A 21145-nucleotide genomic window follows, 5' to 3' on the forward strand; every position below is an offset into this window, starting at 1 on the left:
AGTCTACGAAGGCCTATTTGCAGTACTGCTTGGTCATAAGGAAGGAATCGGGGTTGGTGAGCCTCTCCAACCCAGCTGGCTGAAGTGGGACAAAGTGACTTTGGACAACTCTCGACCTTCTCGCTGGATATAAGTAGACAGAGCTGTAAAGAGCAAATAAGAGCGGCTGTGGGCCTCACTCTCAGGGCTGTCAGGTTCCTATGTAGGAATGGTTGGTTGCCAAAGTGACCTGTAACCTATAAAAGCACCAATCAAATGTTATTTTCCTAAACACAGAGGCAATATGATTAAGGGAAAAAAAAAAAAAAAAAAAAAAGGCTGGGCTTTAGCATCCAACAGCATACCTTGGTTTGTAGCCCAGCACCACCCCCTGTGAAAGCAGAGCAAGTAAACAACTCATATTCTCCATGTCTGCCCTGCAAAGAGAAATAATGCTCACCGGGGTGGGCTGCGTTCTCGTCACAATACCTGCCCCCCCCCATCGGGCCCTTTCTGTGCAGCCCCCATGGAAGGATTAGATTATCCACCCCACAGAGGCTGGGACTGCACAAGTGACTTCTCTGGCCTGTGGAACGTGAGTGGAAGTGGCATGTGCCACCTCTGAGCAGAGGTGCCACCTCTGTCGTGCCACTGCTGTGAGAATGACAGTAGACCCAGGCAGCGGCTGCCACCCTGGTATGAGTCTTAGCATGAGAAGTACATGGCATACAACAGTACCAGCTCCATGGTGGAGAGGAAAAAGCCTCCTTTGCTACAGCCACTGAGAATAGGAGGGACTATTATGCTTCATCATCCAGCAAAAGCTGCCTAATACACCTCTCCAAGCAGGATTACGGTGAAGATTAAATGTGATGATGTATACAGAATGCTTGAAAAAAAATAGCCATTATTGTCAAAAAACGTTTGCTCCCTCCACCCCCCAAGCATTAACGAAGCTGATACTATTGTGGGAAGGAGCCAACCATGGTTGTCCCCTTTTCCACATCAGAAATCTGGATTAGTAAGAGCTTAAGTTACTTATTTTAGGGACAGAGCATTTACTAAGACCTAACAAATACTCAAACCATGATAAATTTTGTTATTTCAGCCTAATAGTCCAGAGAGACTGCTTTTATGCTATCTGTGTTATAAGGAAAGGAATACATAATACATAAAAGTTTATGGAATTGGGTCAGGTAAAGGAAAGCAAACAGGCTTCAATAGTTCTGAGCTAAAACCTATGTAAGAAAAAATAAGAACTAACCAGTTTTTAACAAATCACAAGCTAAGGTGAATTAAAATTTCATAGTATCACTGATGTGCTCAAGTACTGACCTCTTTCATTAAATTGCAGGAACGGGGCCGAGAAATTGGGAATGAAAATTAGTCAAAGGGAAGCAGGCGTAAGCATGGATTTATGTGATACAAACACATAACACAGAAACAAGCACACTGTAGCTATATGCATTTGCATTAATATGTAAGACTTTGCAAAACACACACGGCACCAGAAAATTAAATAAACAACATTAAGCAGGTTGTACATATTTTTAGTATAGCAAAGAACAAAGCAGGTAAGTATGCTATCTTGAAGGGATTAGGACCCTAGAAAAGCCATGCCTTAATCCTAATCAATTTTGTGGAGGCAGCAGCTTCCTTTAATTCCTATTCAGCGCTGTAGGTTGGAGACTTGATGAGATTATCTTCACAGAGATGTGAGGAGCTCGATTGTGGGTATTACCCTTTGATTAGAGGGAGATGTGACTCCACCCATTCAAGGTGGGTCTTGATTAGTTTACTGAATCCTTTAAAAGAAGAAGCATTTTGGAAAGAGCCATGAAGCAGAGAGCCCATGCAACCAGAGACCTTTGGAGATGAAGAAGGAAAATGCCCCTGGGGAGCTCATGAAACAAGAAGCCTGGAGAGAAAGCTAGCAGATACCACCATGTTTGCCGTGTGCCTTTCCAGCTGAGAGAGAAACCCTGAACATATCATCAGCCTTTCTTGAGTGAAGGTAACCCCTTACTGGTGTCTTAATTTGGACATTTTTATAGACTTGCTTTAATTGGGACATTTTCAAGGCCTTAGAACTGTAAATTTGCAACTTAATAAATTCCCCTTTTAAAAAAGCCATTCCATTTCTGGCATATCACATAACAGCAGCTTTCAAACTAGAACAGTAAGGGAGCTAAATAAAAAAATTCAGCTCTGCATTCAGGGCAGCACACTTCTCTAGAAATACAGAAGTTTTGATTATCCACATGGAGAATGGCTGCTTGGACTCAACTCCAGAGATTCACTATAAGGAAGTGGGAAGGACACAGACAAAGAGTTGTTATGAGAACCAGGCATGTTTTGAGATATAAAGCAATTCATATCAGATTAGAAGAGTCACGTAACTTCAAGTCTCATCGCTATAATTATTAGAGGCAAGACTGGAAATCATGTCTGCAGGGACAACGTTGCGAGCCATCGAGCACAAAAAACTTGAAATGTATGTTTCTGGAGGAAAAGGACAATATAAATGCTAATCTTGAAAATACATTTTATTTAATAATATTCTCTAGGTAAAATTTTTCAAAATTGTCATGTTACTCACCCACCAAAGATTTAAATATTGGAATAAAATATTACAAAAAGCAAAACTGAGTTTTAGAAAATGATGGGTCATATATGTAACATGTTTCCTAAGTGAGAATGTAGAACTATAGAAAAATAGGAACTACAAAAATAAGCCACTATACAGGAAAAAAATTCACATATAATATTTAACTGTAATTCCCTTTCTGCTAACTTAACTAAGTACAATAACTACTATATATGTAATGAAGACAGGTCTATTTACAAATGCTCAGTGACAGCCAATCTGTTTCAATAAGGAAGATAAAATATTTGATATGTGTAAGATTATAGAGTTTGTCAACCTCAGTTAATATTTAAAAAGTTATTCTGGTATAAAATACATCCATTTCCAATTTCTCATTTGCATTACTCCTTTTAAGTCCACAATACATATCTACACCTAGACTTCCCTTTGGAAACTTATACTAATTATGTGGCTTTGCAAATTGCAACTTCTCCTGACTATGCAATACTTAAAATCCTTAGAGCAAATTTCCTCAAAGTATCCTAAAATTACAAACCAGTTACATAGACATTTAGGGTTGTTAAATGTGTGTATGTTTTTTAAGCTACTATACTGAAAAGTAAAATTGGAAATATTAATAGCTCTAAGCATATGTAGCAGAAGAACTTGTATTCCTTTGTGCTAGTTCACAATAATTTGTTCAAAGGTCTTAAACCCTCATTTTGAGAATAATTCTTACAGTAGTTCTAAGCATCAGCCTTAAAACAATTTAGTCTTTCATTTTACTTACCAATCTTTGACACAGAGTGTTGTGAAAGAGTTCTTAAAATGTTTTCAAATAAACCACATAAGAGTCTTGGGAAACCTGTGTCTTGGTGGGTGTGTGAATAGGTGATTTACAGTATTATTGAGTGGGCCCCATCTTTAGGAATATTCCATTACCCAATTGATTTGTTACCTTTTGGACCTCATGTTGTGAGACAGCCAGGCAGCAGTAAAACATCCAGCAGTTGCTTCCCTATTATTTTTATGGGGGAGCATGGGCAGGCTCTGGGAATTAAACCCAGGTCTCCGGCATGGCGGGCAAGAACTCTGCCACTGAGCCACTGTTGTCCGCCCTACTCCCTATCATTTTTAATATACTGGTGAAGGTCTAGGTTTTCACTCTAAAATCATGAAAAACAAAGCCAAATATTCACCAAACTTCAACAACTCTTTCACACTATTTCAGTGCACCAGTATTCAAATAAAGAATATGGCAAATAAGCGAGCAATTTCTGTAACAGAAATGAGTTCTAAAGCTGGATTTTAACTGATGTGCCATATAGAAAATAAACTAGAAAAACTTCAGTGAATTAATTTTTATTGCTACCTTTAGGTTACTTAATATTTATTTGCAAAGTTATTTTTCTGATCAATGTTGTCACTGTCTATTGTCAATAGCACCCATCGGATTCCTGGATTGAGTATGATCAATTTGGGGGTAACTTACGTAAAGAAGAAATGCTGGAGGTCCCCCGAAGAAACTGCTGTAATCCATCTTCACTGTCACTGGAGCTGGCTATACTGTTTCTCATTTCCAGCATGGAGATCTGTGTGCAAAGACTGAGCTGGCGATCCAACGCTTTGGCCTTCTATAAAACAAAGTTATAATATCTCTGAGTTTTATGGGACTTGAACTGATATCTCTGTAAGCAGCATTTACTTTTCTTTGAAATAAGTTAGTCTCTATAAAAAAAACTACCGGGTACACAAGAAGTACTCAACAAATATTAGCTATGATTTTCATTAGTCCTATATAATTTAGTGTACTTAATAGCCTACATATTAATCTGAAAAATAATAAGCACCAACTTAATTTGATAAATAGCCTAGATGAGACTACTTTAAGATATCACATACTCATACTCATTGTGCCTGGAGATCTTTACTAATGCAAGGGTAGTTATCACAAAAACAATGTTTTGCAACTTCTCTTCTGTAATCATTTTCTTTTCCTTTCTAAGCAAATGTGGAAAAATTAAAATCAAATTGCAAATTCTGCAAAAGATTTATAGAGCTCTGAAATTCCTAACTGAAAAGCCACAGGCTTCCATTCCATCCCTGTCCTGTTGCTGTGGGAAATTCTGGGATGGGACCTGACCAGGAAGATGTGCAAGACTCTAGGGCTAAAATGCCAATTCCCCACATGCTGGGGCCTGCCAGTGTTTCTGTCTAACCTCTCCACTGCCCTCCCTTCCCCGGCCTATTTCCCCACCCCCACTACTTCCCTTAGATTGATTAAAAGATTCTCTGTGGTATGACCTCCTCACCACAAATGGAGGTCCCTGACATTGATAAGACTCCTTACTAAGTATTGGCAAACATAACAATTTTGAAAGGTTTCCTCACTCTCCTGGAAAGAAATTTCTCCTGAAAGATCTAAATTGTAAGTACCTCCACGGTATGTGTAATATGACTAACTAATGAAACTTTAGGAAAAATTATTGGATAATGGTGAAGTCTACCCCAACATACATATTTATCTAACAAAATTAACAAATTCAGAAAACACTTACTTTATCATTTAATGTAGGATCATTCAATGAGTAGAGCTTGTTTGTAATGTCTTTTCCTATAAGATACCTAAATATTTCATACAGGAAAGGTTCTGATTCCAGAAAGTAAGTTAATCTTTCTCTTGACCAACATAAGAATCTGCAGTTATCATCTGCAACAATGGTGACCTGCCAAAGAAACAAACATGCAAAGGAAAAAGTAAATCTACTTATACGGATTAGGACTACGGTAATTTTGGGAAAAGAAGATTTGGTGGCTATCATCATAGCAATGATTTATCCAATTAGTTAAATTAAAATAAGATCCAATATATATGAGCTTCTCGAACTACATATATACGTTTAAAAACCCAAGTCATCTACAGAATAAGAAAATTCCATTTTATTGCTGTTTTGTGACACCTTGTGGTGGGAGAATGGCCGCTGTGTAAATACCACTGCTGAATAGTACACGAGACTCGCAGCTCACCTGCTATTTAGATATAAGGATACAGCTTCAAACACACACATGGAGGTAAGGTTCACAAGGGCAGGTGGAGGTGAAATACCTTCTGCCCAGCAGTTGCCGCAAGCACATGCCAGAGATCATGAAAACTGACTACATGAGCTGCTTTACAAGCCCAGTCCATTATCAATGAACGTGCCTGCCAAGGGCCCCCACCTACAACCTGCCGTCACGGCTATTTCTTGAGTGTGACCTTTCATGGTTAGTTCCAGGAAGGTCCACTGGGGACACTCAGAGACCAGTTAGCTCAGAAACGGGACGCCATAATTTTCTCTAAAGTGTTGTTAAATAGACTGCACTGCACATAAGATAAGCATACCCCAAATCAGTGCTTTCTCCACAGGGAGGGGCATCAAGAAGCCCTTCCTCCCATATGGGTCCTCTCTCATCAGACCCAGTCCTCCTCCAAGCTCCAGGCTGGCTCTCCTAATCGCTGAACCAGACCTCAGTGCTGATACATTCATCTCTCCCGAGCACTCTGACGTGGACTGTGTATTTTCAGGTCTGAATGCCTGGCTTCCCACACAAAGTAGTGCTCAATGCATGTTTGTTGAATGAAGGATTTAACTGATGAACACACAAATACTGCTGAAGGCAAAGACTGTTTTTACATCCTCAACATTAAACCCCATGCCCATGAAGTAGGTGATACATAAAGGCTTGTTAGGTTCACATTGGGTCATGTCTGGCCAAATATTTCCAAAGGAGTCCTTTCCTCTTTTTTCATCACAAAATAAAATACATTTTGGATGACAAGGGGACTCTTTATGTCTACCAAGAGAGAACATAATTTTCTTGAGAGATCAAGATTTTGCCAGTTTAAAAAGTAGGTGATTGTTTCTATGGAAAAAAATGTGCTTCTTATTTATTATATTAAAAGCCAACTCCCCATTAAGGAGACACAAATCAAAACCATAATGAGAGCGGTCCACAGTGGCTCAGCAGGCAGAGTTCTCGCCTGCCATGCTGGATACCGGGATTCGATTCCCAGTGCCTGCCCATGCAAAAAAATAAAAAAATAAAAAAATAACAACACCACCACCATAATGAGATACCACTTAAATCCACTAAGATGGCTATTATTCTTGTGCATTTTACATTGCCATTGCAGATGGGAAGGTCAAATGCTGCCGCTACTGCTGAAAACACTTTTTTGCAGTTCCTTCAAAAGTTAAAGATAAAATTACTATATACTTTAGAAATCCCATTGCTAGTTTTATACCTGCCACAACTGAAAACAGAGATTCAGACACTTGTATACCAGTGTTCACAGCAATATTATTTACAATAGCCAAAAGGTAGACACAACCCAAGTGCCTATCAACAGATGAACAGATAAATAAAATGTGTAATGGCCATAACATGGAATAGCATATAGTCAGAAGAACAAATGAAATTCTGATATATACTACAACATGGGTAAACTCTGAAAACATTATGTTAGGTGAAATAAACCAGACACTAAAGGACAAATATTGTATGATTCCACTTCCACGGAATATCTAGAATAAGCAAGTTTGAAGAGATAGAAAGTAGATTAGAAGTTACTAGGTGCTGGGAGGAAAGAGACTAGGGAGTTAATGCTTAATTGATACAGAGTTTCTGTTTTGGGTGATGAAAAGTTTAAGTCAAGGATGGTGGTGAGGTAGCACAACATTATAAATATAATAAATGCCACTAAATTGTACACTTAAAACAGTTAAAATAGTAAATTTTATGTTTTATATATGTGTGTATATATTTATGTGTTTGTGTGTGTGTGTGTATTTGCGATATGACCTTGCCTCCCTTTTTTAGAGTGGTTTTATATATATATATATACACACTAAAGAAATTTTATTCATCCTTCCAGTATATACTATAACCCACATACTTTATGCCAGACACTGCTCAAGTCACTGAGGTTACACTGGTGAACAAGAAAGAAAAGGTCCTTGCACCAGGAAACATATTCTAGTGGAGGTGGCTGATAATAAAGAAAGAAACAAACTCTGGTGACTTAATGTTATGGCAAATACAGAATGTGGGAAAGTGGGAGAAAGTGACCTGGGGGCGGAGGGGTGACAGCTGCACACTGTGCCACTCACCTCATGTATGTATTGTGTTTTTAAACATTTAAAGTTCTTTCACATCCATTATGTGAGTGGTTCTTGCAGATAAGACAAGTATCATTATTCCTCATTTTGCAGATGGTAAATGAGAGGCACCAAAGAACTGGTTTAGGAAAACATGTTAATTTCTGGCACAATGAGCACTTCTGAAGTCCAGTCCAGAAATATTTTCCCACCAGGACAAACCCTACCCCAGGCGTCCAGTGTTCATCAGGATGTTCACACAGAAAATAATTTACCCAAATGACCACAGCGTTGGCTGCACAGTCCACTGAGGCCCCTCGTGAAGTGAACGGCTGAATTCAAAGTCATGAAGGACAACGTCTCATTGGCAAGAGTTATAGGAAGAACAGTGGCCGGTCATGCCAGCCCAGAGGAATTTGCAGAGACGGCTGGCGATGGGCAACTAGACTCAAGGCAACCGAACACTATCCTGTGGGAGCAATGAGAGAACAGAAGTAGCGTCCGGGCAGCCTGGTGGCCCAGCACCAGCACACAAGAACTGAAAAACCCCAGTACTGAGAAAGGGTCAGGAGAACTGAGGCCACAGACCACCCCTTAGTTTTGCAAAGCTGTTACCTGGGAAAATATAATGGGCAGTTGGGGAAGGCATGAAGAGAGGAGGTGGAAATTATCCAGCAGAAGAAACTGCAGTTGGGTGATATATAAGGCATTTAACGTCTCTTCAACCATTTGAATTACCCCAAGTTTCCAATGAGGTTATGATGCTTTTAATATGATATAATTAGCTTGGTAAAATTTTTTTATGGGTGGCTGAAAAATACTGTAAGTCTATTTAAATTATTATCAAATTAAGTTTAATAACGGTGTTCTGATAGTAAGTTATATCTGCAGTATATGTGAGTAACTTTCAGGTCTATAAAAGCAGGCCTTTAGGTTGGGAGCTGGTAGTTAGTGTGTGGACTGAGGCAATTCTATTTGCTAGCTAACACTTCATTTCTGCCAAACAGATTTATTTAGTGATCTCCTGTCATAATAGTCAATTAAAATATATTTTAATGAGGAATTTTTATAAAGCAATATAGGAATTTTTAAAGCTTCCTGAAAACTGAATTTGCTGCTTAATTATTAGGCTACCTCAGCAGAACCATGCTTGAATTCTTGTAAAGAATATTAATGAAGACATAAAAGTGCACGTGGCAATGGAAGGTGGAAGGGGATTTCTTCTGGAAAAACATTAGACCAAATGTTTGCAACTGGGTTTGCCATGATTGCCTCAAAGCACTGAGTCGGGGCCCCCACTTAAGAAGCCAAACTAATTCTACACCTTCATGCAAAGAAAAGATGGTGGAATACAGCACAAAGGAACAAAGGTTTGGTTGAATTGTGTCCCTCCAAAGCTATGTGGAAGTCCTAACTCCTGTGACTAACTTTATTTGGGAACACGGTACTTGCAGATGTCGTCAAGTTAAGTGGAGGTCATACTGGACGAGGGTGAACCCTGAATCCAGTGACTGATGTCTTTATAAGAGAAAAGAGAGGTGGACTCAGACCAGAGACACAGGGAGGAGAGCCGTGTGTGGACCAGGCAGGGGGTGGAGCACTGCACCTACAGGCCAAGGAACGCCAGGACTGCCAGCAACCAGCAGAAGCTCGGAAGAGGCAAGGAAGGCCTTTGGAGCCCACTGACACCTTGATTTCGGACTTCTAGCCTCTAGAACTGGAAGAATATGTTTCTGTTGATTTAAGTCACCAAGTTTATGGTCATTTGTTATGGCAGCTAAATAGGAAACTAATATAAAGACTGTTCGAGGGAACTGCTGATTGAGTTAGAAGTGGAAACGGCCATCTCACAATGGACAGCTGACAATCCTCACGGGGTTGGGGGGTGGAGATTCATTATTTTTTCATGCACTGTACAAAATTCCAGACACCAGGGATGCAAAAATGTCCTAAAAGGGTCTTTTCAAATTGAGTTCCCATCTGCACTAAAATACATCAGAGTCAAAACCAGCAAATTAGATTTCTTCACAGCATAACCAAAAGATTTACTTAATACCAAGAAAATGTTTTATTTAAATACCAGTTACAGCAGTGTTCATTTATTTCCCAAGAACTAGAACATATGCCTCCAAGATTTTCCTCTTCCCCTTTAGTCAGTAAAGGTTTGATTTTTGGGCTTTGTAGGACAAGCTACTGCCTAGGGGAAATCAATAGGGAGACAGAGAACAGAAGGGAAAAAATGTAAATGGTGAAGTTCACTTGATATAGAACAACTGTACAAAGAAGAAAAAAAAAAAAAAACGCAAAACACTATTTCCACCTTTTATAACAATGAAACTAAATATTCCATCAACGGCTCCAAGCAACAACTTCGGTCTGCAAGCACCAAAATGACTGTAGGCACTCGGGGGAGAATGAGCTGTGAAGTTCAGAATCCATTTTCTTGGCTCTATCACTATGCTGTCATTATTATAATTACTACGCATTTTCCAAAACAATAACCACTGTGTGATGGCAAAGGACAGTTATTGAGTCTGCCTGCCTTTTCCTTCCCCCCTTTTCATCCTGTTGTATAATCCATTAGAACCCCTACCAAAGAAAGAACATAAAGACGTGAAAATAGAAGGTAGCTCTTGTCAAGACACTTGTAAACTGCTCGGAGTTAGAGAAAAATGGAATTAATAGGTAAAAAGCATGTGGGTGGAGAAGGTCGACCAGGGATGATTTCAAGAGTCCTCTCACAGGCACAGAAGCTGGCCCTGGGAGGATATGACATTTTTCGCTGGGGAACTGCCTGCAGTAAGAGGTAATATATTCCTACACAGATGTGCAGCTGCTATTTTTACTTGGGGGTATTTGCCAACAGGAACATTTTGTAAATAATCAAATCACAGTCTCTCCCCAGGGCTCACAGTAATGGAGTCTGCTCCAATTGGACAGAATGCAAATTTGACAATGGTAAGGATTAGTTTTTACCCATTGGCCAATCAAGAATTACCACAGCAGATGCTATGTAGGGAAAAGCTGCTGCTGTGCAGTTAGGTTGAATAAATGTCCTCCACCCAGTTATGACACCTCAACTTTGGTCTTGATTTTGGAACCATTGTAGCAAATTTCTGGAACCTTTTCCGACTACCAAATCCCGATCTCCAGTCCCCAAGAAGAAAGAGAGCTGCAGTTAGTGAAAGGAATTCCTTTTTTGTTAACTGTACAAATAAATAGAGTTTGAAGTCCAGTGAAAAAGATACTGCATGTTGGTCTCCCTGGCCTCGCAGGGACCACTTGTTTCTGGAAACAAAGGAGGTTTAGTTTCCATCCCTTCTTCAAATCCTAGTCTCTTCAGGATTGTATGAGACTTGAATTATTGTATAGAACCAAGTGCACACAGTTTTGAAAGCTGATCAAACGGTATCTAAATTAATTTTTAATACGCAGAATTTAAGAATTTTGCTGTCCAAATACGTAGGCTTTTTTCCTTGTTGCCTTAATTTTAAATTGGTTTATGAAACAGGCTTTACAATGATTATCTGGATACTTTATTTAAATACGTCCATGGATAAGCTAACTAAGATATCCATTGATAGTGGTTCTAAGAGCATTGTTTGTTTCCTTTAATAAAAAATAGGTAAAAATATATAAATAAATTAAAAAAAAAAAACCAAGTGCACACATAAGAAATGGATGCAACAGATGATGATGGGCTTTGGAAGAAGAAATTATGGGAGGTCAGAGGAAAGAAGAGAGGAGAGGTGGCAATGCACCAGCAATTAAAGATACAGTAAGATCAACCTCAGTGCACAGGTGACCCTCATGGCACACAAGGTTAGAGGACAAGTCAGACAAGAGAGGAGCCATGATGCAGCACCAACTTTTTGCTTCTGTGTCATAAGCCTGGCCACCTTGGGAACAGCATTGCACCCAGCAAGTACATATCTATGGGACTTCAATGCACTTAATTTTAACAAGATGCACAACTACTCAGGCCAGTTATTCAGGCAGGGCAGGAGCAGGATAGGACAGAAACCATTGTAAATGAAATAAACCAAACTGCATTTCAGAGTTTTCCCCTTTATCTCCATCTTTGTGGCATCACAAACTGTATGGCATCCCAAAACGTATGGTTCTAACATATGACTTTGCCATAAGCAACACTGACATTTCCTCTTTTGGGTGGTAAAATCCCCTTCCATTCTATTTCCTATGTAAATAACTTTATTCTCTTGCTCACAAGCAACCCTGTTCTCAGGATATTTCTTTAGTGATCTTTATCCAGAGGCTGAAACTAAAGGAAACATTTCCCCATTTTCTTGGCTACTTTCCAACCAATAATGAGGTGAGTAAAATAGGAAGCTGGACACTTGGAGAAAGAATCAGAACAGGGGCAATTTTATTTTAAGATACAAAAAAGAAGCACACTGAGTAGTCCAAGGTCAGCTCCATTCTTTTTTCTTAAATATATTCATCAAACACAAGAGGGTAAAGCAATTAGCTTTTTTGCAAAGATTAACAAAATAAATTCTCTACAGCAAGCAGTTTTCTGTTTTTCCCCCCAAAAGGTAATCAGTTTTAGTGTTTTAGGAACACTGATTATTTACAACTGACAATCTCTGTTCTTCCCATAATGAATGCCATTTGATATTTTCAATGGAAAATTTAGAAAAATTCAAATAAGCAAAAAAGCAATCAAATGTACAACTCAATACAAAAACAATAGTGTTAATGCTATGGCCAAATTAGAATATATCTTTCCAATTCTTTTCATATGCACACATATACACTCTTTTGTATAAGTTAAAAAAATGGGATCATATAATATATACTATTCGGTAACCTCTTTTTTTTTTTCACTAAATCATAAGTACTTTTTTACTAATATGCTTTGAATTTTAAATGAGACATGGAATTCCTCTAAATCTTTTAAAAAATCATGCCAAAACATACCTGGAATTTTTCACCTTTGTGCATCTCAGTTGATCTAAATTCAGGAGAATCTATAAAGGCACAGGGGTAAATGTTATGCAGAAAATGTCCTCGATAGGAGACCTTCATTCTGATAATAGAAATTAGTGTTAATAATACAGACAAAATATTTCACAAATAACATGACAATCCTTAAAATCTTCATAGTCTTATGGGTTCGTATTTCATACTGAAGTTTTACAGATGACTGAAATAATTAAAAGCATTTCCTGAGGGATAAGTATATCTTTAAAAATATATATATAATTAGAAATAGAACAGTCCAGTATTGAACCAGACGTTTGCTTCCGATCTAATGATTAGCATCTCTCTTGTAGCTGGAGTGAGCATACGATTATCTAAACTGTAACACTTTGATAGGGAGAGGGTTAGTATTAATAATTATGCCAGAGCATACACTGGGAGTTGCCCCAGAATTCTAGGATGGATATTTCGACAAGTTAGATTTTTGTGAGCCTCAAAAAATAAACAAATTGCCCTTGAAACATTCCTAAGCTTTGTTAATTTTAAAACCTACTGTAATTTTGACCCTTTAATTTTAAAGAAAGGATCAAAAAAAGGTTAAAAGGATTTACAGTTAAAAATCTGACACTGACAAGCGGTAAACTCTACCTCATTCTAACATGTTGCTCTATAGCGTTGCAGGATGTGTCTGGATCATGGCATTTTATCAACAACACACTCTGCGGCTGCTTCCTCTACGGGTTGGCAAAATTCCGTTCTACCTAGAGGCCAGGAAGAGATGACAGGCAAACTGGGGATTTTGGTATTCATAGACCACTTACTTTCCCTTTAAGAGGATACTCAGACGGTCATCAACTGAGGTTTTATCCTCTGCAGCATAAGCCTGACCCTTTTTTAAGGTTTGAATCATGCAAAACTGTCCAGTTAATCTTCTGAACAAATCCGGATGCACACGGAGTGGTTCAAACAACCGCCGGTAGATGCCACGGAGTTCCTTTTCAATCTTTACCTGAAACAGAGAAATGGTCACATACTGCACTAACACAGTGACACTGAAACAGTGACTTTCTCTATGCAATTTATTGAGATATATTCACATACTATATAGTCTATTTAAAGTATACAATCAATGGCTCACCGTATCATCATATAGTTGTACATTCATCACAGCACTCAATTCTAGAACAATTTCATTATTCCAATAAAAGAAATAAAAATAAAAAATAACCCCCCAAACATCTCATGCCCCTTATCCCCACTCATTTTTTTTTGTCTTTATTTTATAATTCATTTACTCATAGACTGGATAAAGGGAGTGTCACTTATAAGGTGAAACACTGACTTCTGTTATCTAAATATGGTTCTGAGGATAAACAAATATGCACTACATACCATCACTCTTCTATTTTTAGGTCAGGGAGTCTTATGCAGAGAGTGAGTTGTGATATAAATCTCTATTTTAGATGCTAAAGGGGCATTTTTGTGGTTGAACTGAATTCTGAGAGCAAATAGGAAGGATTTGCATTATTGATCATACCTCCTCCTAAGGGTTATGAAACAACTGTTGAGATTTTGAATCTTGTCACATCATTCACCTTCCCAATCATAGCACTTTCAATAAATAAGAAAAACCTTCTCATGTTTAAAACATTTTTTTGTTTCACAAGTAAATAAATTACACTAACTTTTGAACAGCATGGCAAAAAGCTAAACACATAAAATAAGAACTGAGGTGAAAAAATGTATGAAAATAATACATACACTAAGCCTTTTATTTCCATGCAATTATAATTTAGTGTGCTAATACAGGAAAACATCTACAGCTTCAATCACTTCTTCCTCACTGATTTATTCTCAAGCAAAGTGGAGTGAAAGAGAAGGATGTAAAAGGCTTTCGGTGTAGCAGTTTCATCTTAGCTAAAACAAACTCTGTGGATCAGAGAACCCTTTGGAGACTAAAGCTGGGCACTAGAGGAAGGGGAAAGTAGAATGGCTTTAATTGCCATTCTGTTGTCAGACTCTCCAAGGCCCAGGTCACACCCCTCTTTGGGCTCAGCCTGAGTCTCTGGAAGTCACACTAATTGTGAGGAAGAGAAACTGTACTGTACTGTGAATGAACTATGAACTCTGGAGTCCACATCAAATGATCACTTGCCCTAATGAAATCTATGGCAGATACACTATGAAGCTTACAGACCCAGATCACGAGCTACTGAGATGTCCCTCTAGCATCTGCAGAGCTCTTACTTGGCCTGCTGTTTCATTTTAATGAGGAGCCAGTGTTCATATATTTTTTAAAATAGGTTTATAGTTTCACAAGAATCAAAAGCACAGATACTAAATGATTTACCTACTTGGGGCTACCTTCTCACAGCAGCTTCTGAACCTTGTTTTGGGGTTTCTGTAAATTCTGAAATTCAGGGACTACAATCTTCATTATAACTACTGTCTACCTCCCTCACTCCAGAACTCTATTAATGAGCTTTGAAATAATCTATTCGTGTGTCCCACTTCCAGCATGCATATTAGCCAATGTGGCCCAGAAATGGACACATGAATCAAAAATCTATTGATGCGTGCATAGCTTGTTCATCCTGCAAGTCTCAGCTCAAGTCCCAATTCCTTTATGAAGTTCTCTTTATTTTCCTACATTTTGAAAGAATCTATTCATTAAGTGTTTTTTTTTTTGAGCACCTACTATGTGCCAGTCAAGGATGATAGGAAGAGGGAATACAATACAAGTGCAGTAGCTTATATCATTGTTCCCAATTATTTGCTGCCCCCATCTACCCTAAGAGAATTATACCTCCCTTCGCACCTGCCCCCTGCCCTCAACGTCACCAGGCTTGGCCATGCCACTTGCTCTGGCCAATGAAATGTGAGCAGAAATGACATATGCCACTTTTGAGCAGAAGTGTTGAGACACTAGGCGTTTCTCTTTTGTTCTCTTGTACTCTTCCCACTGCCACACGAATGCACAGTGTAAACTGAACCTGCTGCTTCAGCAATGATCTTGAAATGAAGAAGATAAAGTGGAGTACCATCATAGCTATGACACAGCTGTCGTACATGCCAGAGCCAGCATGTAAAGGTGAGTGAGGAAAAAACAAAAAACAAAACACAAAAACTTTTGTCGTACTAAAACACTGAGATTTTTTGGTTGTTTATTACACATAGCAAAGAAACCTAAAGGTTACACATAACCTAAAGAAAACCAACACAGTAGGCAAAACAGACTGGGATACTATGTTTGAGAACATTACAATCTAGCCAAATGTCCAGCGCATATATCACCTGTATTATGCAAATAGTAATTTCTTATGAATTGTCTTGCTCTTTATATGCAGTTTTCTACATACAGGTCTGATTTCGAATATAAGATGAGGGCAAGCATTATTTCTTTCACTTTATTGAATGTTAGCAGGCAGTAAACATGCAGGGAGTGATTTCCAGGAGCCCTGCTGTTTTCCTACTCTATTTACATCTTTTTGTTCTTGGGGTCATCAAGAAAACACAAAATTAATAAAAATTGAAAACCAAAAGTTGAATACTGGTGTTGTGGTACAACCCACCAAAACTGATGATTTCCTTAAATGAAGATTTTGGGACATAAGAAAAAATACATAGTTATCACATTAAAATGAACATGAACAGTTTGTAAATCATTAGTATGTATGGAAGTTGCCTATTAGTAATTAATTTTATAAATAGGCAAAGACATTTCCAAGTGACATTTGAATATCAAGAGACAAAAGAAATAAACATGTTAAATAACAAAAATGAGAGTAATATAGCTCGTGTTCTTCCATGCTAAATTGCTTACATGAGTTGAAAAAAATTCTAAAAACTTGCTTGTAAAATAATTGTCATGGTATTCAAATACTTCACTTTCAGGCATATATAAATGGAAAGTCTAATCTTCAGAGGAAGTATATGAACGGGATTAAAGATGTTAGATGTTTGTTCTTAAGTCTTAACAAAATACTTTAAAATAATTTCAGCTTTAAAATGACTTCCTTATTAATTAAGTTTTGGTAATTACCGGTCTTTTCTTGTACAAAAGATATGAAAGATGCAAAAGGTTGACACCCAAAAACACAGAGTTCCAGATCATTATATCCAAGGCACATCGGTAGAGAGTGGTCCAGACGATATACAGGGTACAGCCTGTTGAATAACCAAGTTAACAGGTTAAATGTCTAGAATACAGCTTCAGTGTGTAACTTAATAAATTTGTCACCCTCTCTATATAAAATAAGTCAAACACATTTTAAAAATACGTAAGCATGATGAAAACCAAACATTGTATTATGTTTCTTTGGGGTTTTTGTCTGCTGATAAATGATTTGTTAAAGATAAAAAATGATTTGTTGCAGAATGTTTGTAAAGTAAAGAAAATATTTTTAAAGGGGGAAAATCCATAATTCTACTACTTAAAGACAACACCATATAATATTTAATACTTCTTTACAGTTTTCATATATTTTTATCTGATGCCAAATCTACTGTATATACAATTTTAAAACTGACTTTTTTATTAATTTTTAAAAAAATATCAAAAAACACCAAATGCAAACATTTGGAACTTTTGATCATTCTGTTCCATATATATAATCATAATTCACAATATCATCACATAGTTGCATATTCATCATCATGATCATTTCTTGGAACATTTGCACCTATTCAGAAAAAGAAATAAAAAGACAACAGAAAAAAATTCATACATACCATACCCCCCCACTCCTCCCCCTCACCGATGACCAGCATTTCACTCTAAATTTATTTTAACATTTGCTCCCCCTATTATTCATCTTTATTCCATATGTTTTACTCGTCTGTTGACAAGGTAGATAAAAGGAGCATCAGACACAAGGTTTTCACAATCATACAGTCACATTGTGAAAGCTATATCATTATACAATCATCTTCAAGAAACATGGCTACTGGAACACAGCTCCACATTTTCAGGCAGTTCCTTCCAGCCTCTCCACTACAGCTTGACTAACAAGGTGATATCTATTTAATGTGTAAGAATAACCTCCAGGATAACCTCTCGACTCTGTATGGAATCTCTCAGACATTGACACTTTATTTTGTTTCATATCACTCTTCCCCCTTTTGGTCGAGAAGGTTTTCTCAATCCCTTGATGCTGGGTCTCAGCTCATTCTAGAGTTTTTCTCAATCCCTTGATGCTGAATCTCAGCTCATTCTGGGATTTCTGTCCCATGTTGCCAGGAAGGTCCACACCCCTGGGAGTCATGTCCCATGTAGACAGGGGGAGGGTGGTGAGTCTGCTTGTTGTTAAAACCTACTTTTTAAAATGCTGTGATTTTCCCATTAGAACTCTTGGCAAACATAATTCTTAATAACTATAATTGATTAAATCATAATTTATTTAACCACCCCTATTGTCAGTCAGAAAGACGAGATTTTTTTGGTTATAATTTTTTACATAAATAGCAATAACATCTTTATACATAAAAATTTGTCTGTATTTCTGATTGGTCATTCAAGATGGATTACTTGAAGTTAAGACAAAGTGAATGAACTTTAAAGCTTTTGACAATAAGGAAGAATTGTTTCCCCAAAACATTTAAAGATTTGCATCCCACTAGTAGGAAATGCCAGCACTGAGTTGTCAGTATTACACAATTTGAAAATTCTTATTTCTATGGTGAGAAATTATGTATTATGTTGTATTTTTGCATTTCCATGATCATTGGCGAGGCTGAATATTTTACTAAAATGTTTTATTCATCTGAATCTTCATTTGGTGATAATCCATTTATATATGGGAATCTTTTAGTTTTTTCTTATTGATTTTCTTGCTTTAAATAAAAATATCCTAAGATTCTTTTAATCATTTTTGGGGAGGGGATAGTTAATAAGTATTTTTAATTTAAGATAAAATTGTCACTACGATACAAATAAATCTAACATACACATGCAAATATAAAGCTACTTATTTAAATGATAAAAAGTTATTCATTTGCAAATTTTCATTTCATAAGAATGATCTGAGGCATTTAAATAAAAGCCTAAAATGTAAAAATTTAAATGTCATTTAAATATACCACTTCATAGCAAATATTGAAGGAATTTAAAATATTACTTAAAGGAGACAGGACACTGTAATGGAAGGACTGGGTGGGAAGCCGAGGACCTGAACTGTAGTCCTGATTCTGCTGTTTTATTCCCATTTTAATTATGGACAGGCCACTTAAACTGTTTATACCTCAGTTTCTTCTTTTCTAGAATGAAGCTGTTGGAATAGATGATCTCGGCTCATTCAATTGCCAAAATGCTATCTTAAAACTCGTAATTAGCTGTTACTTTATTATAGGGTGGTTTTTTTTTTTCCACTCAACACTTTGCTCCTCCTGATGCAATCCCTACCTCACTTAGAGGTGACATGTTGCTCAAGTTGGAAATCTCAGCATCGGCTCCCACACCCCAAGCCAACACCTCACACCCCGTCAGCTTCTGAACCCTTCTATTCTACCCCTGAACTTCCCTCAAATCCATTGTCTCATCCCCCCACTGCCATTGCAAAAGTTCTCTATCTTGCTTCTTTTTTCTTTTTCAATATTTTTATTGACAAATCTTCACAAACATACAGTCCATACATGGTATACAATCAATGGCTCACAGTATCATGCCATAGTTGTGTATTCGTCACCACAATAATTTTTTTCTAATGAAACATAACCATATACAAACACAAACATTTTTACCATACGATCATCCTATTCTTGTCATATAATCAATAACTCACAAAATCATCACATAGTTGTCTATTAATCATCACGATCATTTCTCAGAACACTTGCATCAATTCAGAAAAAGAAATAAAAAGAAAACAGAAAAATACTCATACATACCATACCCCTTACCCCTCCCTTTCATTGCTCACTAGCATTTCAATCTACTAAATTTATTTTAACATTTGTTCCCCCTATTAATTATTTATTTTTAATCCATATCTTCTACTCGTCTGTCAATAAGGTAGAAAAAGAAGCATCAGACACATTCCACCTTGCTGTCTTTTGATGGACAAATGAAGTAGTCTCTTAACTGGCCGCCCTGCCTGCAGCCTCACCTTGCAGCCACTGCAGATCCCAACACCTCCCACCCCACCCCAACTTTGCTCCTTCATCAAATTCTCCTCAAAGCAGCAGGCAGTTACCTTCCTATGTCACCAAACCGGGCCATTGATTTCCTTTAAAAACCCACCTACTACTAAGAAGAAAAGTTCAAATTCCTTAGGATGCCACAGAAGTCCCCTATGCTGCCTTCCAGCTATTCTTCCAGCCTCTTCTTCTACAATTCCTGCCTTTTGTCATACATTTTAGGCAGGATGAGCTATGTTCCTCCAATACGCTGAATTTTCCCTCTCCTCTATGCCCTCTGCTTGAAGGACACCCATATTTACAATGAAAGAAATCCCACTCATCTTCCAAAAAGCCAGCCCCAAGGTCATTCCTCAGAGGGACTGTGCGCCCCCTTCCTACTGAGCCTCTCACCCTCTCCAGCACCCCCGAGTCTTGGTGCATACCTCATCACAGCAGCTGACACACCAGCTGTGACTGCCCATCTGTTTCTTTCCCCAGCCCCCATAAGAGTGTCTCTCTCAAAACATGCAGACCACCTTCTTCAGTCTTTGCCTGACACATTTCAGGCACTCAAAGATGCACCAATAAATGAGCCATCAGGAAATAAACACAAGGAGAGTAATTTATCAAGACTCACTAGCTAAAATATTATTCAATTGTTTTAATATTTTGATGGCAATCAATTCAACCAGCTTTATCAAGGTTACTGGGGCAAAAAATAAAAAGTTCTATTTGTACAACCATGTCGGTGTAACTGCTTTTGTTTCCAATTTTGATTAACTTGTCACAAGTTAATCTTTAAAAGTAATACTAGTTAGGGCGGGCCATGGTGGTTCAGCAGGCAGAGTTCTTGCCTGCCACGCCTGCCACGCCTGACACCCAGGTTCGATTCCCAGTGCCTGCCCATTAAAAAAAAAAGTAATACTAGCTGCAGGTGTCAACTTGGCTAAATGAAGGCACCTAGTTTTGTTGCTGTGGACATGAGCCAATGGTACATGAACCTCATCTGGTGCTGATTACATCTGCAGTCAGCTAGGAGGTGTGCCTGCTGCAATGAATGATGTTTGATTTAATTGGCTGGTGCTTAAATGAGAGAGCACAACGTAGCACAGCCCAGGCAGCTAGGCATTCCTCATCTCAGCACTCGCAGCTCAGCCAGGGCCTTTGGAGATGCAGAAAGGAAACACCCCGGGGAAAGTTGTTGGAACCCAGAGGCCTGGAGAGAAGGCCAGCAGAGATTGCCATGTGCCTTCCCATGTAAGAAAGAATCTCAGTTGAAAGTTAGCTGCCTTTCCTCTGAAGAACTATATGTTAACCAAATAAATCCCCTTTTATTGAAAGCCAATCCATCTCTGGTGTGTTGCATTCCAGCAGCTAGCAA

The 21145-nt window shown here is 38.0% G+C and overlaps 1 protein-coding gene across 2 annotated transcripts in view; it reads right to left on the reverse strand.

Moving 5' to 3' along the window:
- The window catches only part of POPDC1 (popeye domain cAMP effector 1), a 39088-nt gene that overhangs the window by 14000 nt on the left and 3943 nt on the right, over window positions 1-21145 (reverse strand). For both annotated transcript variants that reach the window (XM_077162517.1, XM_077162518.1), the window contains exons 3-7: window positions 16691-16815; window positions 13470-13657; window positions 12646-12754; window positions 5125-5292; window positions 4059-4200 (exon numbers count right to left, since the gene is read on the reverse strand). In XM_077162517.1, the coding sequence (XP_077018632.1) occupies window positions 4059-4200; window positions 5125-5292; window positions 12646-12754; window positions 13470-13657; window positions 16691-16815 (732 nt within the window). The remainder of the gene's footprint in view (window positions 1-4058; window positions 4201-5124; window positions 5293-12645; window positions 12755-13469; window positions 13658-16690; window positions 16816-21145) is intronic.

The sequence above is a fragment of the Tamandua tetradactyla genome, chromosome 5 (genome assembly GCF_023851605.1).
Source record: "Tamandua tetradactyla isolate mTamTet1 chromosome 5, mTamTet1.pri, whole genome shotgun sequence".
Lineage (NCBI taxonomy): Eukaryota > Metazoa > Chordata > Mammalia > Pilosa > Myrmecophagidae > Tamandua > Tamandua tetradactyla.